A 20,348-nucleotide genomic window follows, 5' to 3' on the forward strand; every position below is an offset into this window, starting at 1 on the left:
CATCGAAGTAGAAAGTCGAATTTATTGTTGTAACACTGGGTACAGCAAAAACCGTAATGTCCCTAGATCTAGGCAATCCCATGAATATCCAAGAGCGGCACAATCACTAACCGCAAATGCGGAGATATTTAGGGGCATTGGGTTTGATCAATAGGTTTAGTTCACTACGGAGAATGGCTGTTGGGAGTGGGTGGAGATTCTTTGGTGTTAAGGCTTGCACCCTAAACATGAGAGAGTAGTTTTTTCTCCAACTCACCTTGACAGGAAGGTGGCTTGACGTTGACAAAGTGCCATCCCATTGGGTCTCGACAGGGAGGCAGCCCCTATCCCCATTGTTACTAACTCTGAACACTCTGTCACTCCGGATTCAAGCACAATAGTCCCTTGATGACAGATTTCTCAGCTTCTTTTCCTGAGTGAGCAAAACATGCAGGAATCTTGAAGCTCCCACCAGGAAATACGATCGGATACACTAATAAGGTTTCCAAACAATCATTTAGTACGAGGCTATTAGCTATTGGGGGGGGGGGGGGTAATCCCATCTCAATTACAATTTAGATTTATCTCGATTCAATTCAATGCAATGTATTACACCGAAGTATCTGGCCTCGACTTTTTGATCAACCGCTTCACATCTTTTTAGTATCCTATTTCACAAACAACAATTTGGAATTTTCCTCCTGGCGTATCAGATGGAAATAAATACAATACAAATAAAATTTTTAATTCTTTATTCTTCTATATTGGAATGAATTAACACGTACTAAGACTTATGTTTTTTGGGGTAAATGGGAAAGATCTTTTGTCAAATTTTAGTGAGTTACTTTTGCACTTATCTATACATTATTTAAACGAAACGATAGCACAAAAATACAAACTCATCTCATGTCCATGTACATTAAACGCAAATGAAGCCCTTTTTTATTTTTTAGTGTACGGAAGGAATAATTTTCACATTGAAATTTCCTTGGAGTTATTTAAATTACTTAATGCCATTTAGTAACGATTAATTTCTTCATTAAAATTTCATTAACATAACTCCATATTCCAATTTTTGTTGTGTTTTATAAAACGTCCATCACAATTTAAACATGAGATACACCAACACATGTACCCCTCTACATGTGTGTTATATGTCTATTCAATTAGTTTACGTGGTTTCAGCTTAAAAAACAAATTTTGGGTAGAATATAGATTCTATCAATCACTGAGCGTTATTTGATTTACAACTTCCGCATTCATTGCTACTAAAACGCAACGTCACAAATAAAAAATTTGCATATGGAAAGTACATGGCGCAATTAGAGTCCAAAATTACGGGTCGTATGTGACAAGTATGTAAATATCCCGTCAGAAATGGCACCGGAGCTCCGGCCAAATTCAGTACCAGAGTGGCACTTGCTAAAAGCTCCAAAAAAAGTGAATTACTTGATTAATTATGTATGAGGAGTGCATAAATAACCTGCCGATTAATCGATATCACTTGGCGACCTTTTCTTGACAAGGCCGAAACAACAATGGTCCGAGTGCGATCACTTGGGCACGCCCATACTACCGGAGATCTCGCCCTCTCACCCATTGTGATACAGCGGATACATTTGTGTCATTACTATAAATAATTTGGGTCGTTATGGAGATACAACAACCCAAAACTGGAAAATCAAAGTTTTGGGAGTACTAATAAACTCTGTTTACAGCGCTTTTAACAATGTTAGTTGTACCGCAATCGTTGTTACAGTGTAATACCATGCCATAGTCCACTATCACCTCATAATTCAACTTTTAAAATCATACTAACAGCTTGTAATACTACAGAATATAAGGTATCAGCCAAGGAGTTTTTTCTGATAACTTCAAAAATACCTTATAAAAAAGGTACTTGAATGTGTTACAATTAATATAATATGATAGAGCCATCCCTGTACCCTTAACCAAACATGGATTAGAATTTCATACCATAAAAGTCCTTCTAGAAATTCCGGGATTAGCGATATATGCCGCTAATTAATTGTTTTTGAAGTTTGCCAAACAGAAGTAGGTTTTAGTCTGATACAACTGTGTTACGACAGATGAAGCTGTGATAGTGTTAGAATATGACATTTTACCACTGCTTCAGTTACTTTAGATCACTTAGAGGAAGGACAGAGTCTTAATAAGTTCTTAAAACTTTTCTGAACTTATAAAATTTCAAAGTCAATATTTGGAGATCTAAACAACAATGAACGTCATAGCTTAATGCTTACACAGTGGCACTCAAAACCCTAGTGAGTCAGTTAATAATTGGTCACGAATCCGAAAATCCTAATGTTAGAATGAGGCTATTGCTTCTTTTACTAGTGGGAATATAGTGAGATGTCGTTTTTGAATGGCTTAGGTATAAATCTAGAATCAAGATGGATACAAACTATGAAAAAGAGGGATGAAACTCGACTTAAGGATGCCGAAGAGTTGGTTATGGAAATCCAAAAAAGTGTCGTGCGGGACAAAATTTGGCAAAAATAAGGCTCAAGGATGAATATCAAGAGGAAAAGGACCCAGGTAATCCTTTGTGTGAATGGGATGTTTTAAGGTAAAATAGATATGTTATATTAAGTATGTTTTGTTTAATTTATTATTGCTGAAATTTAAGCTTTCGCACTTGTATCAAGAACAAAAAAAAGACAATTTTGAATGATTCTTGATTTTTGTCCTCTTTCGATACTGAATATTTTAAATTAGAAGTTTAAAACATACTCATTAATTTATTATACCAAATTTTAAGCATTTTTCACAGAAACGTTATATTTAAAAAATCACAAACATGCAAAATTACTTTAAAAATCTCTACTAGCTTAAAATTTTAAAAATCTGCTTTAAAAAATAAATTGTATAATTATTGTAATTGCATTTTGAGAGTAAGGTAAATGACTATGCTGAAATTAATATGGTAAAGATAGGATCATCCTTTTCCCCATAATCAACCACGCAATAGAATTCGGCAAAACAAAATTTGTTACAAATATTCCAATATTATCCAAGGGTATTAACAGAAAACTTATAAATCACCAAGCAGGGAAGTACTTTGAACAAAGAAGATAGCATCAGATAGAATAGAATAGAATAGAATATATTTTATTGCGTTGACAATATATATTACATTGTATTGCAATAGTCAATAATACCAATTTTTTACGGTATTTATCTTAAAAACTAAATCCATTCACTCGACTTTCCATACAGTTGCACGCAGGCACACATTCACACACATACAAAGAAACAAAATTCATAATTCGTGGGATCAACCCCAGGATTGCAACACCGCCGCGAATATCAATCCCAAGTGTGCTCCATAAACTCGCCAACTGAGTAAAAAGCACAGGACACTAGGTAGTTTTTTAATTGGGTTTTAATTTTTTTTGGATTTGTTTCTAAATTTAGTGTTTCAGGGAGATTGTTAATGAATTTGATCCCAGCTTGAGAAGGGAGGCGTTCAAATGCTGCTGTTCTATGCTGTCGGGCTCGAAAGCGCCCCCGAGCTCTTGTCTCGTATTTGTGTATATCACTGCCCTGCATCAATATACACTGAAATCGACAGTAAAATGAAGTCTCTAAAATATACAAGCTGGGTAGAGTTAGCAAGTTGAGCTCCCTGAAGGCACTTCGACATGGCTCTCTGTTGTTCAATTTTGCGATGATTCGAACAGCTTTTTTCTGCAGTCTGAATACTCTTTCCAAGTTTGATATGGCACAACTGCCCCACAGAGAAATTCTGTACGACAGGTATAGAAGTATTAATCCATAGTAAGCCATCATTAAGACATCAGACGTACAAAACTTTGATAAATTTCGAAGGACAAAAATTCCAGTTGCCAATTTAGCACATACACTTTCAATGTGAATTTCCAGGTTAACCCTTTATCTAGGTGTATTCCTAGAAATTTAGCAGAATCAGTTTCTTCCAGAACAATGTTATCCATCATTACTGTTGGGGTTTCATAAGTATTCAACCCACGTAAACAGAAGTTGATGTAATTTGTCTTTTCATGATTAGTTTTGAGATTATTTACCAGAAAATTTATTATAATTAAAACATTTGTCGAAAACATGGAAGCATGCGGCAAAGAAGTCACATTGATTGACTGTTATTCAGATTTATTGGAGATTGGGCTTCAGCAAATCATGATAAACATTAACCTGTAGAAGTGCATCAGTGACTCTGCCAGTTTTGGTTTAAATATTTTTTGAATGAAGATATATTCCGAATTATTCCAAGATTTTTGAATCGAGTTATGTGTTTTTCGTCACAGTGTAACCCGGTAAACGTAAACGATAATCATGCTACCAGCCTATGAGTTAAGATATTATCTTTCATTATTTATTTTTCTTTGAAGCAATAAGCAAGACCAGTGAATGTTGATATAATAATAGTGAAGCGTTACTAAAAAATAAATTAATGTAGTTGAGATGTTCGAGACGAGTGCAGTGCAAGTAACGTGGTATATCATATCCAATAACAGTAAACCCAATATTGCATTGCACTGTTAGCTGGAATTATAAGAAGTTAATTGAGTGGTATTGCTCGAAGGTGAGCATATCAATTAAGGTGAACGCGATGATACAATTCAATGTATATTCGATTTAATTGAATAGTCCGTGAGTCTGGTTGATGAATAATCCCACCGATTTCAGTTATTTACTAATTAGTAAATAAACAACTATTTTGAACATTACTCGACCTCAAGTAGTAGCAAGAAAATTGCTGGGTGGGACTAGAACACGTGTAAAAATTTGGTACAAAGAAAGAAACAAGACTCTGATTTATTAACCAAAAAATAACCGAATTATATGACGAAAATAATATAATTAGGTATATATTTCTTTTTCAAACCAATTATTCAGTATAATAACTCTACTGTTTAATATCAAACCAGTCCTTTTGAGCTGTGTTAAAAACATTATAGTATTAGGACGAATTTATAGTATCATCCTATTGGTTGATATAAAAATCCGGCTAGTATTAAAATCCATGTAGAAAAGGTCATCCAAACTGGTCCTGCTATGGATTTGCATCATCCGACATTGACTCATAACTAACCTTGCATGTAAATTTGGAAGAGCAGTTCAGATAAAGAAGGATGCACAACACTGAGAAGGCCGTTCATTAGAAATACGATGACATGGTTCCATCAACATTTCAAGATGCGGCAGAGCAGTCATTTTTGCACGGTTTCGATGAAGAGGATGCGCTTCACTGTCGCGTTCGCAAATATAACTTGTTTTAACGTCCTTCGCCTTAGAATATGATTTAAATTTTGTAATGAGGCCCTCAATCATCTCTACACTCTCACTCATTCCTGCACTGCCATTCACGCCTAAATTTCACTCAATCCTACACCGCCTCTCACTCGTATTCTGTCTTTCCTACCTAGAATCCATCTCCTCCTCTTACACTTCTTCCCTTCCCTATATTTCCCTTCTCACTCCTCCTCTTCTCTTTACCGCTGAAATTCCATTCACCCCTACACTAGCATTCACCACTACACTCCCTGTCACTCATACACTCCTATTCACCCCTACACTAGCATTCACCACTACACTCTCTGTCACTCTTACACTCCTATTCACCCCTACACTAGCATTCACCACTACACTCTCTGTCACTACTACACTCCTATTCACCCCTACACTAGCATTCACCACTACACTCTCTGTCACTCTTACACTCCTATTCACCCCTACACTAGCATTCACCACTACACTCTCTGTCACTACTACACTCCTATTCACCCCTACACTAGCATTCACCACTACACTCTCTGTCACTCTTACACTCCTATTCACCCCTACACTAGCATTCACCACTACACTCTCTGTCACTATTACACTCCTATTCACCCCTACACTAGCATTCACCACTACACTCTCTGTCACTATTACACTCCTATTCACCCCTACACTAGCATTCACCACTACACCCTCTGTCAATCTTACACTCCTATTCACCCCTACACTAGCATTCACCCTCTACATTCATATTTACCCCCGTAATCCCATTCACCTCTGCACTTTCTTCTGTCCCTACATCCATAACCACCTCTAAACTAGAACAGGGAATCGGAATCCTTTTTTGTATGCTGTATTGCGATCTAATATATAGTATTATCTTGTAATATATAACTCTTTGTAATCATATAATGATACAATCCGTTAGGAGTGTAACCCAGAATAAAGTTTGTTCTATGTACGTGTTTCCTTTCTCTTCTGTATTCATTTAACTTACATTAAAAGCGTAGTCTTGTAAGGTTAATTACTTTACAAGATTGTTGTTATAGTATTGCAGTTCTCTGTAAATATTTTGGAAAAACGTGAGGAGTATTTTTCAGTCCGGCACTGCTGTCTGTCTGTCTGGCGATTACGACCCACGATTTTGTGGATTGCCACGTTTTGGCATCAATGTCTCTTATGAATAGGCAAACCGAGGATATACACGGGCTTGTCTACCTGTGAGGTGCACGATTAAGTGTAAGCCAAGCGCCTTGATCTGTGATCACGATTTATGAATTTTGAATATTCATTGTGAATACGTCAAATCATACCTATGCACACCACAATTATAACGTGTTTTATATCAGTTAATAAAAACTCGGTTATACTATATAGCGAGTCATATGTTAAGGTGGTGCATCGACTTTTGTCCAAATTCAAACTTTTTTGCCTTCTAAATTCATATAGCTCTTTAAGATAACTCTCCTAAAGACAAGAAATGGAACATTTCTTTTTTTTATCGCTCCAAGAGAAATTACAGTCAGTTACAGTTAGAACTTTTTGAAATTGTGTAAACATATCTCAATATAAATAGTGTAAAATAAAAAATGTAAAATTTAAAGTATATACATGAGCTTCAGAGAGTGACTCATCTTAACAAAATTGTATATGTACAATAAAATGGAAACTGTCTTTTTTATCACTCCAAGAAAAATTAAAGTCAGATAAAGTTAAACATTTTTGAAAATGTGCAACTGTATATCAATATAAATAGTATAAATTAAAACTGTAAACTTTTTAAAGTACATGAAATTGACATAGTTTTTGAATGATGTATGACTAAAGAAAATTATACATATTTTTAAATAATATATAATTAACGAAAATGTCTTTTTTGTAATATAAGAGATTCGTAATAAATTTGTTTCAAAAAACAAAAATAATAATTACCTCCAGGCATCGTTCTTGAACACACTCTAAAAATGCATATCCACATCTTTAACAGTTTTTATTTGGGTATAATTACAAGATACCCCTAAATTCTGCTTAAAAAGTCTAACCACTCCTCCCAGAAGTATTACATTTTTTTATTTTCCATTCAAGGAATTTTACCAAAATACGTGGCCAAAATATTGTATAAATATTAAGACAAATATATTCCGACCAAAATCAATTTTATCAGCTTAAGAATAAGAAAATTATCAAGGCGGTATCAACAATTATTGATTTTTGTGGCCCATCTTCAAGGAAAAGTAACATTCCTTCATCTTTCAATGGCAGTATTGGCATATAAAAGATTCCACGACGTCAAAGATAGAATATCAGCACAAACATCGGTAAAGTCAATACGTTAATTTCAAAACCCTGTCACCTATTAGCAGATTATCGGAACAAGCTCCGAACTCGTGCAATAAACGAAGGGCAAAATGGTGCCCATTTACATGCATCGAGTGTCTGGACGAAATGCGAACTCGATCGGAATGGCTCGCGAGACCGGTCCACCATTGTAATAACTGGTGTAGGCACATTAATGGAAAACCAACAGACTGCGGGGGGCAACTTGTTATAGGCGAGTTATTTGCGTCCCATTGCCTTACCTGGACTTGCTCCGGTATTTCAAACGTCCCAGCTAAAATTTATTGGCTGAGCGTTAGCGAAGCCATCACTTGATGGGCTGGAAAAAATCCATATCTATCTGCCTATCTGTCCGTACGATGTTTAAAAAAAAACACTGACCTATAGAATTTTAAGGGGTCTTTTTCGTTTAAGGGCCGGCACCTTAAAACATACTATACCTGACTGAAAGTTTTTTTGGTGTTATTAGTTCGTAGGGCAGTAGTCCAGGTACTACTTCTAGTATAAACTCGTCTTATCTTATCAGTGATAAATGCGCGCCGCTTATCTTTTGCCTGTAATGAAACCTGCGTTAGTTCTATCTGAGTTTTGTGTCAATAAAGCGTGGTGAGTTGATCTGGGCTTGGACTTTGCAAGTTCGAGTTATTTTTTTTCTAAAAGAGCAAGCAGCGCAAAGCGCTGCGCAGCGGGCAAGCATCGCGTGATCTGAGTTTTGAATAGGCAAGCTTAGGGTCTTTTGTGCTGGCCCTTAAACGAAAAAGACCCATTTTAAGTTTTGCATGGCGTCTTGACTTCTAAATATACCCACACTGGTCTCGATGATGGATAGTAAAGTAAAGTAGTCTTATTTTACCAGGCGAAGGTAGGACTAAGAAGCTCTCTCTAAAACTTAACCTGGGGACCAACGGCTTAAAGGTGACTTCCGAACCACCACCAATGGCCGGGCAGGCGGACTGCTTGCAAGGACAGGATCGCTCAGCGGTCACCCATCCAAGCAGCAGCCACGCTCGACGTTGCTAGATCTTGTTATCTTGCGATAACCGTTGTACCCGCTACACTACGCCACTACTTGGCATAGGTCCTATGGGTAAATAATCATCATATCAGAACGATATGTCAACGAGACATATCAGAATAAATAAATTTGGTAACAAATTAAGTACACAAAAAATTAATATCACAAAATTTAACATGATTTCAACTAGAGGATAAATAATAGAGTGGAGCATCAATACTGAAAGTCCCTGACAGTATTTGATCTCAGCACTCTCATGCGTTGTAGTACTCTGCCACCTCACCGGAACTGTTATTATTTAAACACTGTTATAAAACCTAACTTAGTGAATTAAAAAGTGATTGAATTAGGGCCTACGTGGCAAGATAGCTTGTAAAATATTTTACCTGTAGACTTTAAATTTCGAACGAAACTTCGTTTTTACGTAGACATAAGACTGAGTTCTATGACGTTGCGTGTCCAACCATGGAATTTGGCTGAGCGTTATCGAAGTCTATCACTCTGTATGGTGCCCCAATGTCTTGCGGGAAAGGCAGTCTTTTCTGTACGACTGTCTGTCTGTATATCTATTCGCAGTACATTTAGAGATTGAAATGAGTTATAAACTTGAAATTGTCACGCCGAAGTTCGATACGCAACAAGTGGTTTGACCTGCTCATGCCCTCTTTTATTATTTAATATTATATTTTGTATTTTTGTCTATAATCAAGGATTACTGTGATTAATAAGCGTCATTCACTTTTACAACCGTAATTACAAAGCAATCAATCTAAACTAACGTTTTATCTTAATGTAATATCTCATTATAAAGGCATAATTAATAGGCATAGAAAAGCTTTTAGTTTTCGTTATAAAGTGTGTACTGTTTGGTAATCGAACAGAAATACAAAATGTTTTGAATCTGTTCTAAATAATCTATAAATACATATTTTATTTTGCATTCAAATAATTTCTAAAGTGTAACACCTCCCATACCTTTACGGTACAAATTAGGGAGTAAAAGTGATTGATAGATAACACTGTTCTTAAAGGGCTAAACCAAGATGGACGCCAGGACTAACAGCTTTTAAAATTAGTAACAATGGGGACTCGATCTCTGTTCCAAGAATAAGTTAAGTATTTACTTTATTAGAATTAAATAAGTATTTGGAATACTCGTTAATTGGTGTCACGATATAATATCAATCTGGACTTTCTTGTAAGTATTATTTAATTTTACGATATTTTTTAGAAATTGAACTACATAAATAGTTTTTTACTTATTTAATTTAGCGTTTTTATTTACTTATTAAGAAAAAAACGTGCCAAATAAATTTATAATTATTGAAAAATATTAATTTACAATAAAATTTGTTTGATATTTTACCAGTACGAAATATCATTATTTTGAATCGTTAGTTTATTACAATATTAGCCCTAGGCAAGGTGTGTTTGGTACCTTATGCAAAATGTACAAATAAATATTTTTTACGCCGAATATTGTTTGTTCTTAAATATTCATGAAAAGCTACTCTCTATTTAATGAAATTCTGGTTACTTACTATATTTATACTCAAAAACGAAGACAATCCAAAGAGAGTAAACCAGGAAGGCAAGGAAAACAATTCACACAAAAAGTGTAATAAAAGAGACTTTAATGAATTCGGTCTCAGGTACTAAGCTTCATTTACTTTATGACCTTGCACCTTGCCATCGATATAAAAAGTCGATACAGACGCTGCAATCGAGTTTTATGTTCGATTTATGTCGTACGATTCTGAACTCGCCAACTATTGGCCGTTGAAGTATTGACATAAAGTTTATGGCAAGTCTAAAATTTGAGTGCAGTTTATTTTATGAGAGACCGTTAAATGTCCTCTTAGTGTACTACGCCTCTGATCTAATACTGTTTTTGCAATTAAAATGATTTCCATGTTTTCAAATAGTGCTAAAATTACTGATTTTGCTATATCGTACGAATAAATTTAGATTTAATTTATTGGCTCATTCATCTATTGATATAACTAATTTTTCAATAATACCAAGTTTTGAAATAAAAAATTAATTTTCAAATTTACTATTATTTTATGAAGAGTTGATGTATAAAGCGTTCCCTGTATATCACTTATGTGTGTAAAATATTAAATTTTTTAATTCTTAGACTTAATTTGTATTGTGTTGAAACTTTTAGGGAGTTCTAACTACAATAATTTTCCATTACGCGTTTACTACCACAGTTTAAAGTATTATAATAGGATTTTCCAAAAAAACTCCCTAAATAGTTTCAAAAGTTTTCAAAAAAGTTAAAAAAGTTGAATATTTTTACACACACAATTTATATACAGGAAACGCCTTATACATAAACTCTTCATGGATATAGTACTAATTTAAAGAACAAATGTTTTATTTGAAAACGTGGTAATAAAAATGGAAAGCAACAAGAGAAACGCAAAATGATATATTGAATATAAATTTGTATGTACAGTATTTATAATGTATCGCCATATGTCTTCAATAACCCACCCACGCAAATACACAGGTCATACTTTATAACTCTCCCCCCCCCTCTTTTTTCCAGCAGCAAGTTGGTCTAGCGCCAGACTTTGATGAATTGCTTGCAATCACCTGTTGAATACCGGATTGAGTCGCGGTTGATTTGGTTCCTTTTACATTTAGGTGTGAACAGCCACCTATCTACACAGGGTCAAGTTCCACTTACTGCAATTTGCCACTCTAAACATTAATTTGACACAAAGTTTGTATTCATATTTCAAAAAATTGCAGAATGCATTTTCAGAGGTGCAAATCAAAGTGAGAAAATAATTGATAGATTGTAACACAACATACCTGAACGAAAAGAAAACATGTGGCCGTCAAAGAGAGCGATTCGAGTCTCATTTCCTCCTGCAACAAGAACAAAACTAAATTAAAAAGTGCATATACATAACTAAGAGTACACCTTTAAAATAGTAAACAACGAAAATTAAAATATCTGTATTTGTTTTTTATATAGGTTTTTGAAGATTTCGTTCTAAAAAGTAAATAAACAATCAATCCACAAAAGCCTTATCTTGCTATATGGTAAATGTATTTTGGACATAGATAATAAAGGCGACAGTTGTGCTATTTAATTCCGTTTTATTCTATGAGTTTTTTGCCCACTCCGATGATACCGCATCTGTTTACAATTTCATCGTTCCCACCAAACCCTGAAGACACTCGTTTAGAATTCCTTGAATAATCACTTATTCAGTGTCAAAATGATAAAACGATGCTTTAATAACACAGTGCAGCTAAATAACGAGTGCTCTAAAGTGTATTTTGCACATTGAATGATCATGATAGGAGTATTTGTAAATAACCTTGAAGATGATTTCTCAGGTATAAACACGTGGCAAGAAGATCAGGTTTCACCATTGGGAAGATGAATGAAGACCAAGCTTATCAACCTTATGTTTGGTAGCAGCGTTCTTCTTTTTTGTGTTCAGTGGGTAATAACTTAAAAGGTCGTATCCCCGGGTATTTTTATGTGTTTGATTATGTTACAATTATATAGATTAAATGGGACAGCATGAAAATGCTTTAATGCTTCGAACATCATTAAGAGTAGGTTTTTAGAAAGGATGCCAACACTTTAAAAAACATTTATCTGTCAATCCTAATCCTAATAAATATGAAAGTGCCTTAGTTTAAACTGCGAAAATGTATTTTTTGTTTTCGCGCGTAAACTATTCAGCCTATTGCACTGAAATTTGTACTGAACATTGCACAAACATCCCTTGAGGGCTACGCCCCACACTGGTTTTTAAAGTAGCGAAAAATCCCATCTTGGTCTCTAAAGTTATGAAATATTAATTGAAAGAGCTTCAAAATGTTTGTTTTACGACAACAACACAACCACAAGTTTAATTAATTTAAACACTATTTTCAATTTGTTTACATTTATAGTGTGTAAATTCTCTAATTTACTAACCATTAGTTTTCACACTGTTTTTATATTTTAGCGATGCTAACACATAAGATGGTCAGAACTTTATTCCGATGGCTCCCTTTGAAGCAGTCGGCTAGAACTATGCTAGATGAAAGTTCGCTGGGCTGTGCTTTTGAACTAATATACCAATGCTAAGTGTTCTAAAATATTCTTCAGTTTATAAAGTAATAAACACGTAAATGGTGTAATTGTTAATGTATTGTTTTAACTGTATATTTTTTAGAAATTATTAAGTATGAGATAAAAGACAAAGTTGCTATCTAGCGTTTACTAACCTCATCTTAGTTGTCATTTTACTAAAGTATAGCCCTCCGATTTGTGTACGTATGTATATTTTCGTGATCGTCAGGAACAACAAATACTTAGAAATAAATTACAATATCCACAAATGTGCCCTTTTTTACAGATTTTCTTGAGCGTGACAACAACACAAACTCAGCAATGACGTAAGAAATGAGCTTTGCACCTTCCAGTAATTTTGCGTCAACCTACTAAAAACAGATTCTTCAAATATTCAGGATGACTGGCTAGAATTACAAAACGCGAAAGACAAAACCGAGTACTTGTGGTTGAGGAGTGCCACAAGGATCACTATTCCGTGCTCAAGGCTTCCCTGAACTTGAACTTCTTCGTGTGTATAACCTGCACTTGTCTACGTCTCAGGAGGAGAGTGGGATGGGCGGTCACTGACATCCGAGACCCAGGAGTGGTTTGTCACCGATCCTAGTAGCCTGGCTGTAGCTTGCACTTGGCCCGCTGGCCTTCGTCGATGATCGATTACACTCAGAGTAGCAGAATTTGCCAAATTCGTGTAAGCATTTGTGGTTTAACGCTCATGAAATACTCTAGATGTTGAATGAAATACCATTGCTCAACATTTAAAATACCATCAAAGACTTCTATCAAGATCCAATCAAGATCGGGTGTTTTACGGACCACAACAGTCCTAACAGATGATAATTAGGTGACTTCTGAAAGGTGGGCAGGCTATTAAACAACGGCTAATGGAGCCGTTCGTTTAAAGGTACTCCTTTCGGGGAAACTGGAATGCTCAAATGGTCTCAAATGTCAGGGTCGGAGGCTAACTTGGAGCACTAAACTGCAAAAAGACGCGAAACCTTGAGTCGTTTTGTGTGTGAGCGTGTGTGTTTGTCCGACCGAGAAGGCGTCTATTGTCCGGCTATGTTGTGATTGCGATGCTAAGTGTCGCGGCAAAATACGATCCCATTATACGGCTTCCATACAATGGAAATTTGGAGACTTCAACGCCGGAGTTGGCTGGAGTTTTAATTAACCGAGGCGTTTTCATTCCACGAAGAGGTGTATGGTGTTATACAGGGTGACTGGCTCTTGGTGTAAAAAAATAAATCTGGTAATAATATAGACTTAGGGCAGTAAGAAACTAATATTTAAAAATTTGTATCTAAAAATCCTGTTTGTAGCGATTTTTTCCATTTTTCAGAAAATTTATGTAATTATGTAAAAAACAGCATTTTTCATAATGTTTTTTTTTTTTCATTGGAAGCAAAAATTAAACCAATATTCTGAGCAAATTTAAGTGAGATTCAATTGTCAAATTTCACAAAAACTTGCTGAACAACAAATGTTTTAAATTTTTCTCAATTTTACTCATAATCATAATAAAATGTGTGGTTTTTAGTGTATTTATAACTTTAATACCAAATTGTATTAGTGTTGTTTGTTTGTTACAAACCTCTATGTTTTTCCACATTCAACTTCACTTTTCTCTTGCTATTTGAAACAGAAATAAATACTTTTTTATGTTAATAGTAGCTTATTAAAGGGACAGGTTTTTGTGAAATTTGACAATTGAATCTAACTTAAATTTGCTCAGAATATTGGTTTAAATTTTTTTTTAATTTTAAAAGAAATTTCAAATTTCTTACTTTTATTGGTAATAAGTAAGTATCACATAAAGTTATGTGAATTGCTTATTATGGTCTTTTTTTAATTGAAATTTTATGAACTTTCTGAAAGCACCAATAAAAAATTATTTACAAGTAAATATTGGAGAAAAATGCAGTTTTTTACATAATTACATAAATTTTTATGAAAAAAGGAAAAAATCGCTACAAACAGGACTTTTTTAGATAAAAAGTTTTAAATAATAGTTTCTTACTGCCCTAAGTATAATATATTATTACAGATTTATTTTTTCACACCAAGAGCCAGTCACCCTATATTTTGCAGCGTTCTCAAATAGTTGTATGAAACAGGCTAATAGATTCAATGCAATTTGATAATTTCTCTGTTCTATCCAGTTTGCTTGAATAGAAAATAATAATCTAAAGAAAAGAGTCCTCAACGTATATATTTCGTCTTTGTGTAACAATAACACTTGGTTATTAGAGATAATCCTTTTTCTGAAGCATTTTCTAATAGAAACACATCCATTCAACATCGGCACATCGACAACTTTGAAATATTTCATCACTAACGGAGGGTGTAACCTCTACAGTGACGTAGGCTATAACATCCACTGTTTATTCAAAGCATATAGGATGATACTATCTCTCCATTTAAATATCCACTACGTACCATTCATTTTGACATAATACTTAACTAAATATAAGCTCTTAAAGAAGCATGAAATATAGAGTTACAGTTTTTTAAACCACTTAAAATATTTTATTGTATTGTAAAATCGTAACAATGATTTTTATTTTAACAGATAAAAGAAAAGTTTCTTTTGGATAATTCACGTCATAAACAGATCGAAGACTTTAATTTGGATCCTAGTAATAGAAGAATTGAATTCTAAAGGTATTTTTACTGTTCTGTTAATGTAATGATCAAATTGAAAATACAGAATTTTTTAGGTAAAGCAAGAAGAAGGCATTGTAGGGCAATGTCCGTTTGTACATCAAGTGTGCAAGCCCTTTCATTTTTTTGAGTCCTTCAAAAAGAGTCACATTAATGTTCTAGTACCACAGTAGCAGAAATAACGTATGTTGTGATTATATAAATTTGAATTAGGAATGTTTTAAATTTTAAACTGGTCCAGTTAGAATTCCAAATTGACGAATTCAAATGCCAAATCTTTTAGCGTGCCAGAAATATTTCTTGTGACAATATGTCAACCAGACTGATCTGGAATGGAACTTTGGGTCAACGTTGTATAAGTGACCCGTCAATAAATCATGATAGTTGACCCCTTCACGACAAAAAGTAGAGCGGTGAGAAGCCTTAATACACCACACAGGGGACCGAATGGGTTCAAGACCACGCCCGGGTTAAACGAATCAACCAGATGTCATGCCCGCCTGACAACGTTGCCGACAATGCCGTGTTTGTATAATGATACAGCACATTCAGTAATGGAACACCACAACACAGTAAGAAAAAGAGTGGAATTCTTTCTTATTTTGCGTCTTACAATGCTGCAATCAACCCTGATCTTTCCTGTAATTGGACTGAAAAGATAACAAGATTTCGGACATTTGCATCTAGTCTCTCACCTTCTCTTGTGCGTACAGCACGTGTTTTGCAGTGTGCATGTATTGTTCATTTATGCTTCTTCTGAAATCATCTTGGGATTCTCAGTTATGTGCAGTTATATTTGTATGTCAAGGCTTTTTTCAAGTTTGACTTTTGGAAGTTTACGCATTATATGGATTAAAACCATTTCTTATATCTCTGTCGTCTGAAGAATAGGATGGATTCCATTCCGAAACGTTGTGTCCATTGTTTTTGTAACATCCATGTCTAAAATTGGACCCTGTTATCCTTTCAAATCTTCCATAGTGCATAATGGTTTGTAAATATAGAATGTACTTGGTCTGTTATATCTTCATTGGACTATTAGAAATGTTTCACGGAAGAAGAATAGTGAGCGAGAAATGAAAAAGATCTGAGGAAGAAAGTTTTGAAAATTGCAGTCCAAGTCCAAAACTGACCAGATCTCTATAAAATACGAATTAATTGTAATTAAGGCTAATAAGGATAAAGTGTTTTTATATTATCTTTAGATCTGAAACATCCTGACCCTTTCAAACATTTTCTATTTTTAAGACTTTTAAAACTCAGTAAGTATTACGTTGGTTTAAAGTTTTAAACATTTACAATGCAGATCCTGTTCTAGATGGTTTAAATATTCTTGTCTTGACTCAAGTTGTAAATGTTACACTTAGTAAATGAATACTGGACTTGGATAATTATTGACTCTTCACATCCAATAGAGGATTAGACCATCCAAGGAGTTCGGCAAAAGATTTTAACACAAGCATAGCCCAAGATGTACGTACATTATTTTAAATTTGTAGACCATCTTACATTTGATGAACTACTCGACTAATTTAAGCTCAGATTTAAGATTTCCTCATCAATCACAAGGAACTAAGCAAGTAAATATTTATACTCAACCTTTGATTTTATTAAAAGGATGTTTAACGGACTTCAAAAAGGAAGAGGCTATACAATAGGCCTATTTTATGTTATTTTTATATATATCAACAGATTTTTTTCCAAAACTAATGAACCAATTTGGATTAAACGTTTTTCCAAAGCGCCGGGGCCGTACCCCCTTTAAAAAAATGTGTAGTATTGGCTTTGAGTACCTTTAAATTTGCCAAACTAAAATAACTTTTTACTGTTAAGTTCCTAGACTTTAGTACAAATATTAAAGTTGGGGTTTATATATAAAAATTGTATTATATAAAATAATGATCATTATTATTATACTGTTCGTTTTCTGAACTAAACTGTCCGCAAAAAAGCTTACTGAAATTAACTTTGGTTGCGTCCTCTATTGAATTAACTACTGAACTTAAAATAGGAGAAAATCTTCAAATTTTGTTGTAAACAATGTAAACTGTTATGATTTTTAAGTTTTATTACGGGGGAATTTTTGAAATCCAACACCATTATTTTAGATAAAACTAGCGGAGAAATGTGTATATCTTGTCCAAAACCGACTAGCATTAGTGTACAAAATCTACGCCACAAAACAAATTTAGTAGAGAAATTTGTTATTCCGTGTCTAAAACCCCATCTATGTACATGATTCATAAAATCAGGGTTTATTGTCTAGAATCTAATGCTTCTTGGTTTTTTTTAAGAAGGGTAGATTTTGCAGCATATCTATTTAAAAATCAAGTCATAGCTCTATAATAAAAAAACCATGCAGTTAGAGCCAAAAACAAAGAATACGCAAACATATGCTGAAGAAATAATTACGATTTTTAGGGTACATGGGGTTAGTATCTATCCACCCATTAATTTATATTGAGTAGTAAAATGCCAATTTTGATTGGGAGAGGAAGGGAGGTTAGATTATGATGCCAGAGCCGTCAGAGTTAGAAATGTAGGACATTAGAAATTATTACCACATTTCTCTAGAATGAGAAAGTAAGTAGCCTATAAATCTAAAAAAAGTATACGATTATACTTATATTATACTTCTTACATCTGCACAGGAAATTCGAAAACTGGAAACGTAAGAAGTTTATCTATGACTCCTAAGAAATCAACGTAATAAATATGGTATAGTAACGAGCATAAATTAAGATCGTCCTTGAGGAACAACGTGTGTACTATTTTAAAACAGTATATCCTTCACTTTATTCGCCTTTACTTTGATTAAAACATTACAATAAAAAACGTCATTAACTTATAGTACAGTATTAATTGAAAAAAGTTTTGAAAGAGGGTGTGATTTTGTGAACAAGAAAGTGTTCAGAAAGGGTTTTGCTCAGTCTAAATGTGACACAAAACATCGAAGTACCAGAGACCTCAATACCATTAAATCTCCTCAATCCGTCAATGCTGTCCAAACGACCTCGACATTTAGTATCATACAATGCTATCTTGATCCTGTCAACGGTGACAGTACCCACGCTCATTGGATTAGTATTAATGGCAGGAGCCAGCTGGTTGAAAATATCACAAGTGTCACCAAGAGAGTCGAACTTAGACAGTCAACAAATCTTTGGCAGTCGGTATCATATCTCTGGAGTCATTTCAGTACCAATTAAATATTTAGGTGTAATGCTTGATAACGGTCTAACCTGGAAAATACATGTATCTGAACTAAAACTAAAAATGCTTCGCAGACTTTTTTTATTTTTTAAGGAAGTGTGCAACAATGAACTTAATGCGGATGCTTTGTCTATCATTAGTGCACAGCAGGCTTGTCTGTGGATTTGCTTGTTGGGGTGGGACATATATAACAAATCTTAATCCTGTAATCATATGTCAAACGCATTTTAGTCGAATCATCACACGGAAAAAGAAACATGAACATTCTTATCAATTTTGTGCCTTCCTCGATGTTTTGCCTCTCACATATATGTATGAATACAAAGTCCTTAAAATCTTCTATTTAAGAAGTAATTAGGAGTGCCGATGGCCAAGCGGTCTAAGTCGTTGGACTTTGGGTCTTAGTTAGAGATAGCGCAAGTTCAAATCCTGTCTGAGACCGTTGCACTTTTTATCAGTACCATCGACCTCGTACTGTATCGACTCTCCCCCTTATTCTGTTTGATAAGATCCTCGTACAGGCCAGTGGCTCATGAGGACGGACAGAATAAGGCGTAAAAAAGGTTCGGCCTCTCCTTAAAAAAATTCATACGTTGCAGATAGCACTTACAAATACAAACTCGGAAACCGTCATTTAAGACATCCTTGTGACTCTTGCGGGTCATCCCCCTGACATGACAAAAACGGCGGTTACTTCAAAAAGTAGATTTATAGGTGCAGTAATGGTGTACAGTATTATTGCTTTATCTGAAATCTTTCGGGAACCATCAAACGCACACGGGACTTAATTTAAACTCTGTAGCTTATATTATATTAAAATAACCTGTTCCCAACTCCATACACATTTCAGTTTAGGAGACCATCATCCTAAATTTGTCTTTAAAGAAAGACAACTCTTAAACCCACTTCCGAATCGTTGGATACTAACTTTGAGTTCTTGTGAGAGCATTAAGTTAAAGAGTAAAACCTGACAGCAATCACCATATAGGGGCCACGTCTGGAGCCAGAGTTCCACACCATTCCAGTTCCTAAATTTGACTTGTCGTATTCACTGATTTGTGAATGTCATTGCTTGATGAACCTGCACTCATTTGCATGTAAATCTCCGCTCATTATACTGAAAATTCTTTGGACATTTGCATAGCTCGGTCTGATTTGGTATATCTTCTATTTACCGTAATACATGTCAGTCCTGCATGTTGTCTGTCAGTCCATAAGACTTTCGATTATGACGTGAGCCAAAGACCAAAATTACGAATGCAACCTCAGCGAATCTTGTTACGCGCGAAATATATTGTGACGTCCTCGTGGCTTATTTAACTGGATGTTTACCAAATTTGTTAAATAATCCCTTGAGAATACCTTGTAGAGAGTATTTGTAGTTTTCCTTGTGGATAACATTTCAATGGGGAGTTACGGGTACTACATGGGTGAAAAGATAATTCGATCATCCCTGAGTCATCGTGATCATCGTGGCAACCCAATGCTAAATAGGAATTTTATGAATTAAAAGGATTTTTAACGGACTTCAACAAGGAAGAGTTTATACTATCGGCCTATTTTATGTTATTTTTATGTATGTCAACAGATTTTCTTCCGAAACTAAAGAACCGATTTGGATGAAACGTTTTGCCAAAGCGCCTCACCTCCTTTAAAATTGTGTGGTGTTGGCTTTTAATAGCTTTAAATTTGTCAAATTAAAATAACTTCGTACTGTTTAGTTCCTTGATTTTAGTACAAATATTAAAGTTGAGGTTTTTATTTAAA

At 34.6% G+C, this 20,348-nt stretch overlaps 1 protein-coding gene across 1 annotated transcript in view; it reads right to left on the reverse strand.

Annotated features, from left to right (window-relative positions):
* LOC124367421 overlaps positions 1-11,507 on the reverse strand; it is a 62,293-nt gene extending 50,786 nt beyond the window's left edge. The window contains exon 1 of the mRNA XM_046824224.1: positions 11,441-11,507. Coding sequence (XP_046680180.1) covers positions 11,441-11,491 — 51 coding nt within the window. The 5' untranslated portion in view covers positions 11,492-11,507. The remainder of the gene's footprint in view (positions 1-11,440) is intronic.
* Positions 11,508-20,348: the final 8,841 nt, after the last annotated feature.

Source organism: Homalodisca vitripennis, chromosome 8 (genome assembly GCF_021130785.1).
Source record: "Homalodisca vitripennis isolate AUS2020 chromosome 8, UT_GWSS_2.1, whole genome shotgun sequence".
Lineage (NCBI taxonomy): Eukaryota > Metazoa > Arthropoda > Insecta > Hemiptera > Cicadellidae > Homalodisca > Homalodisca vitripennis.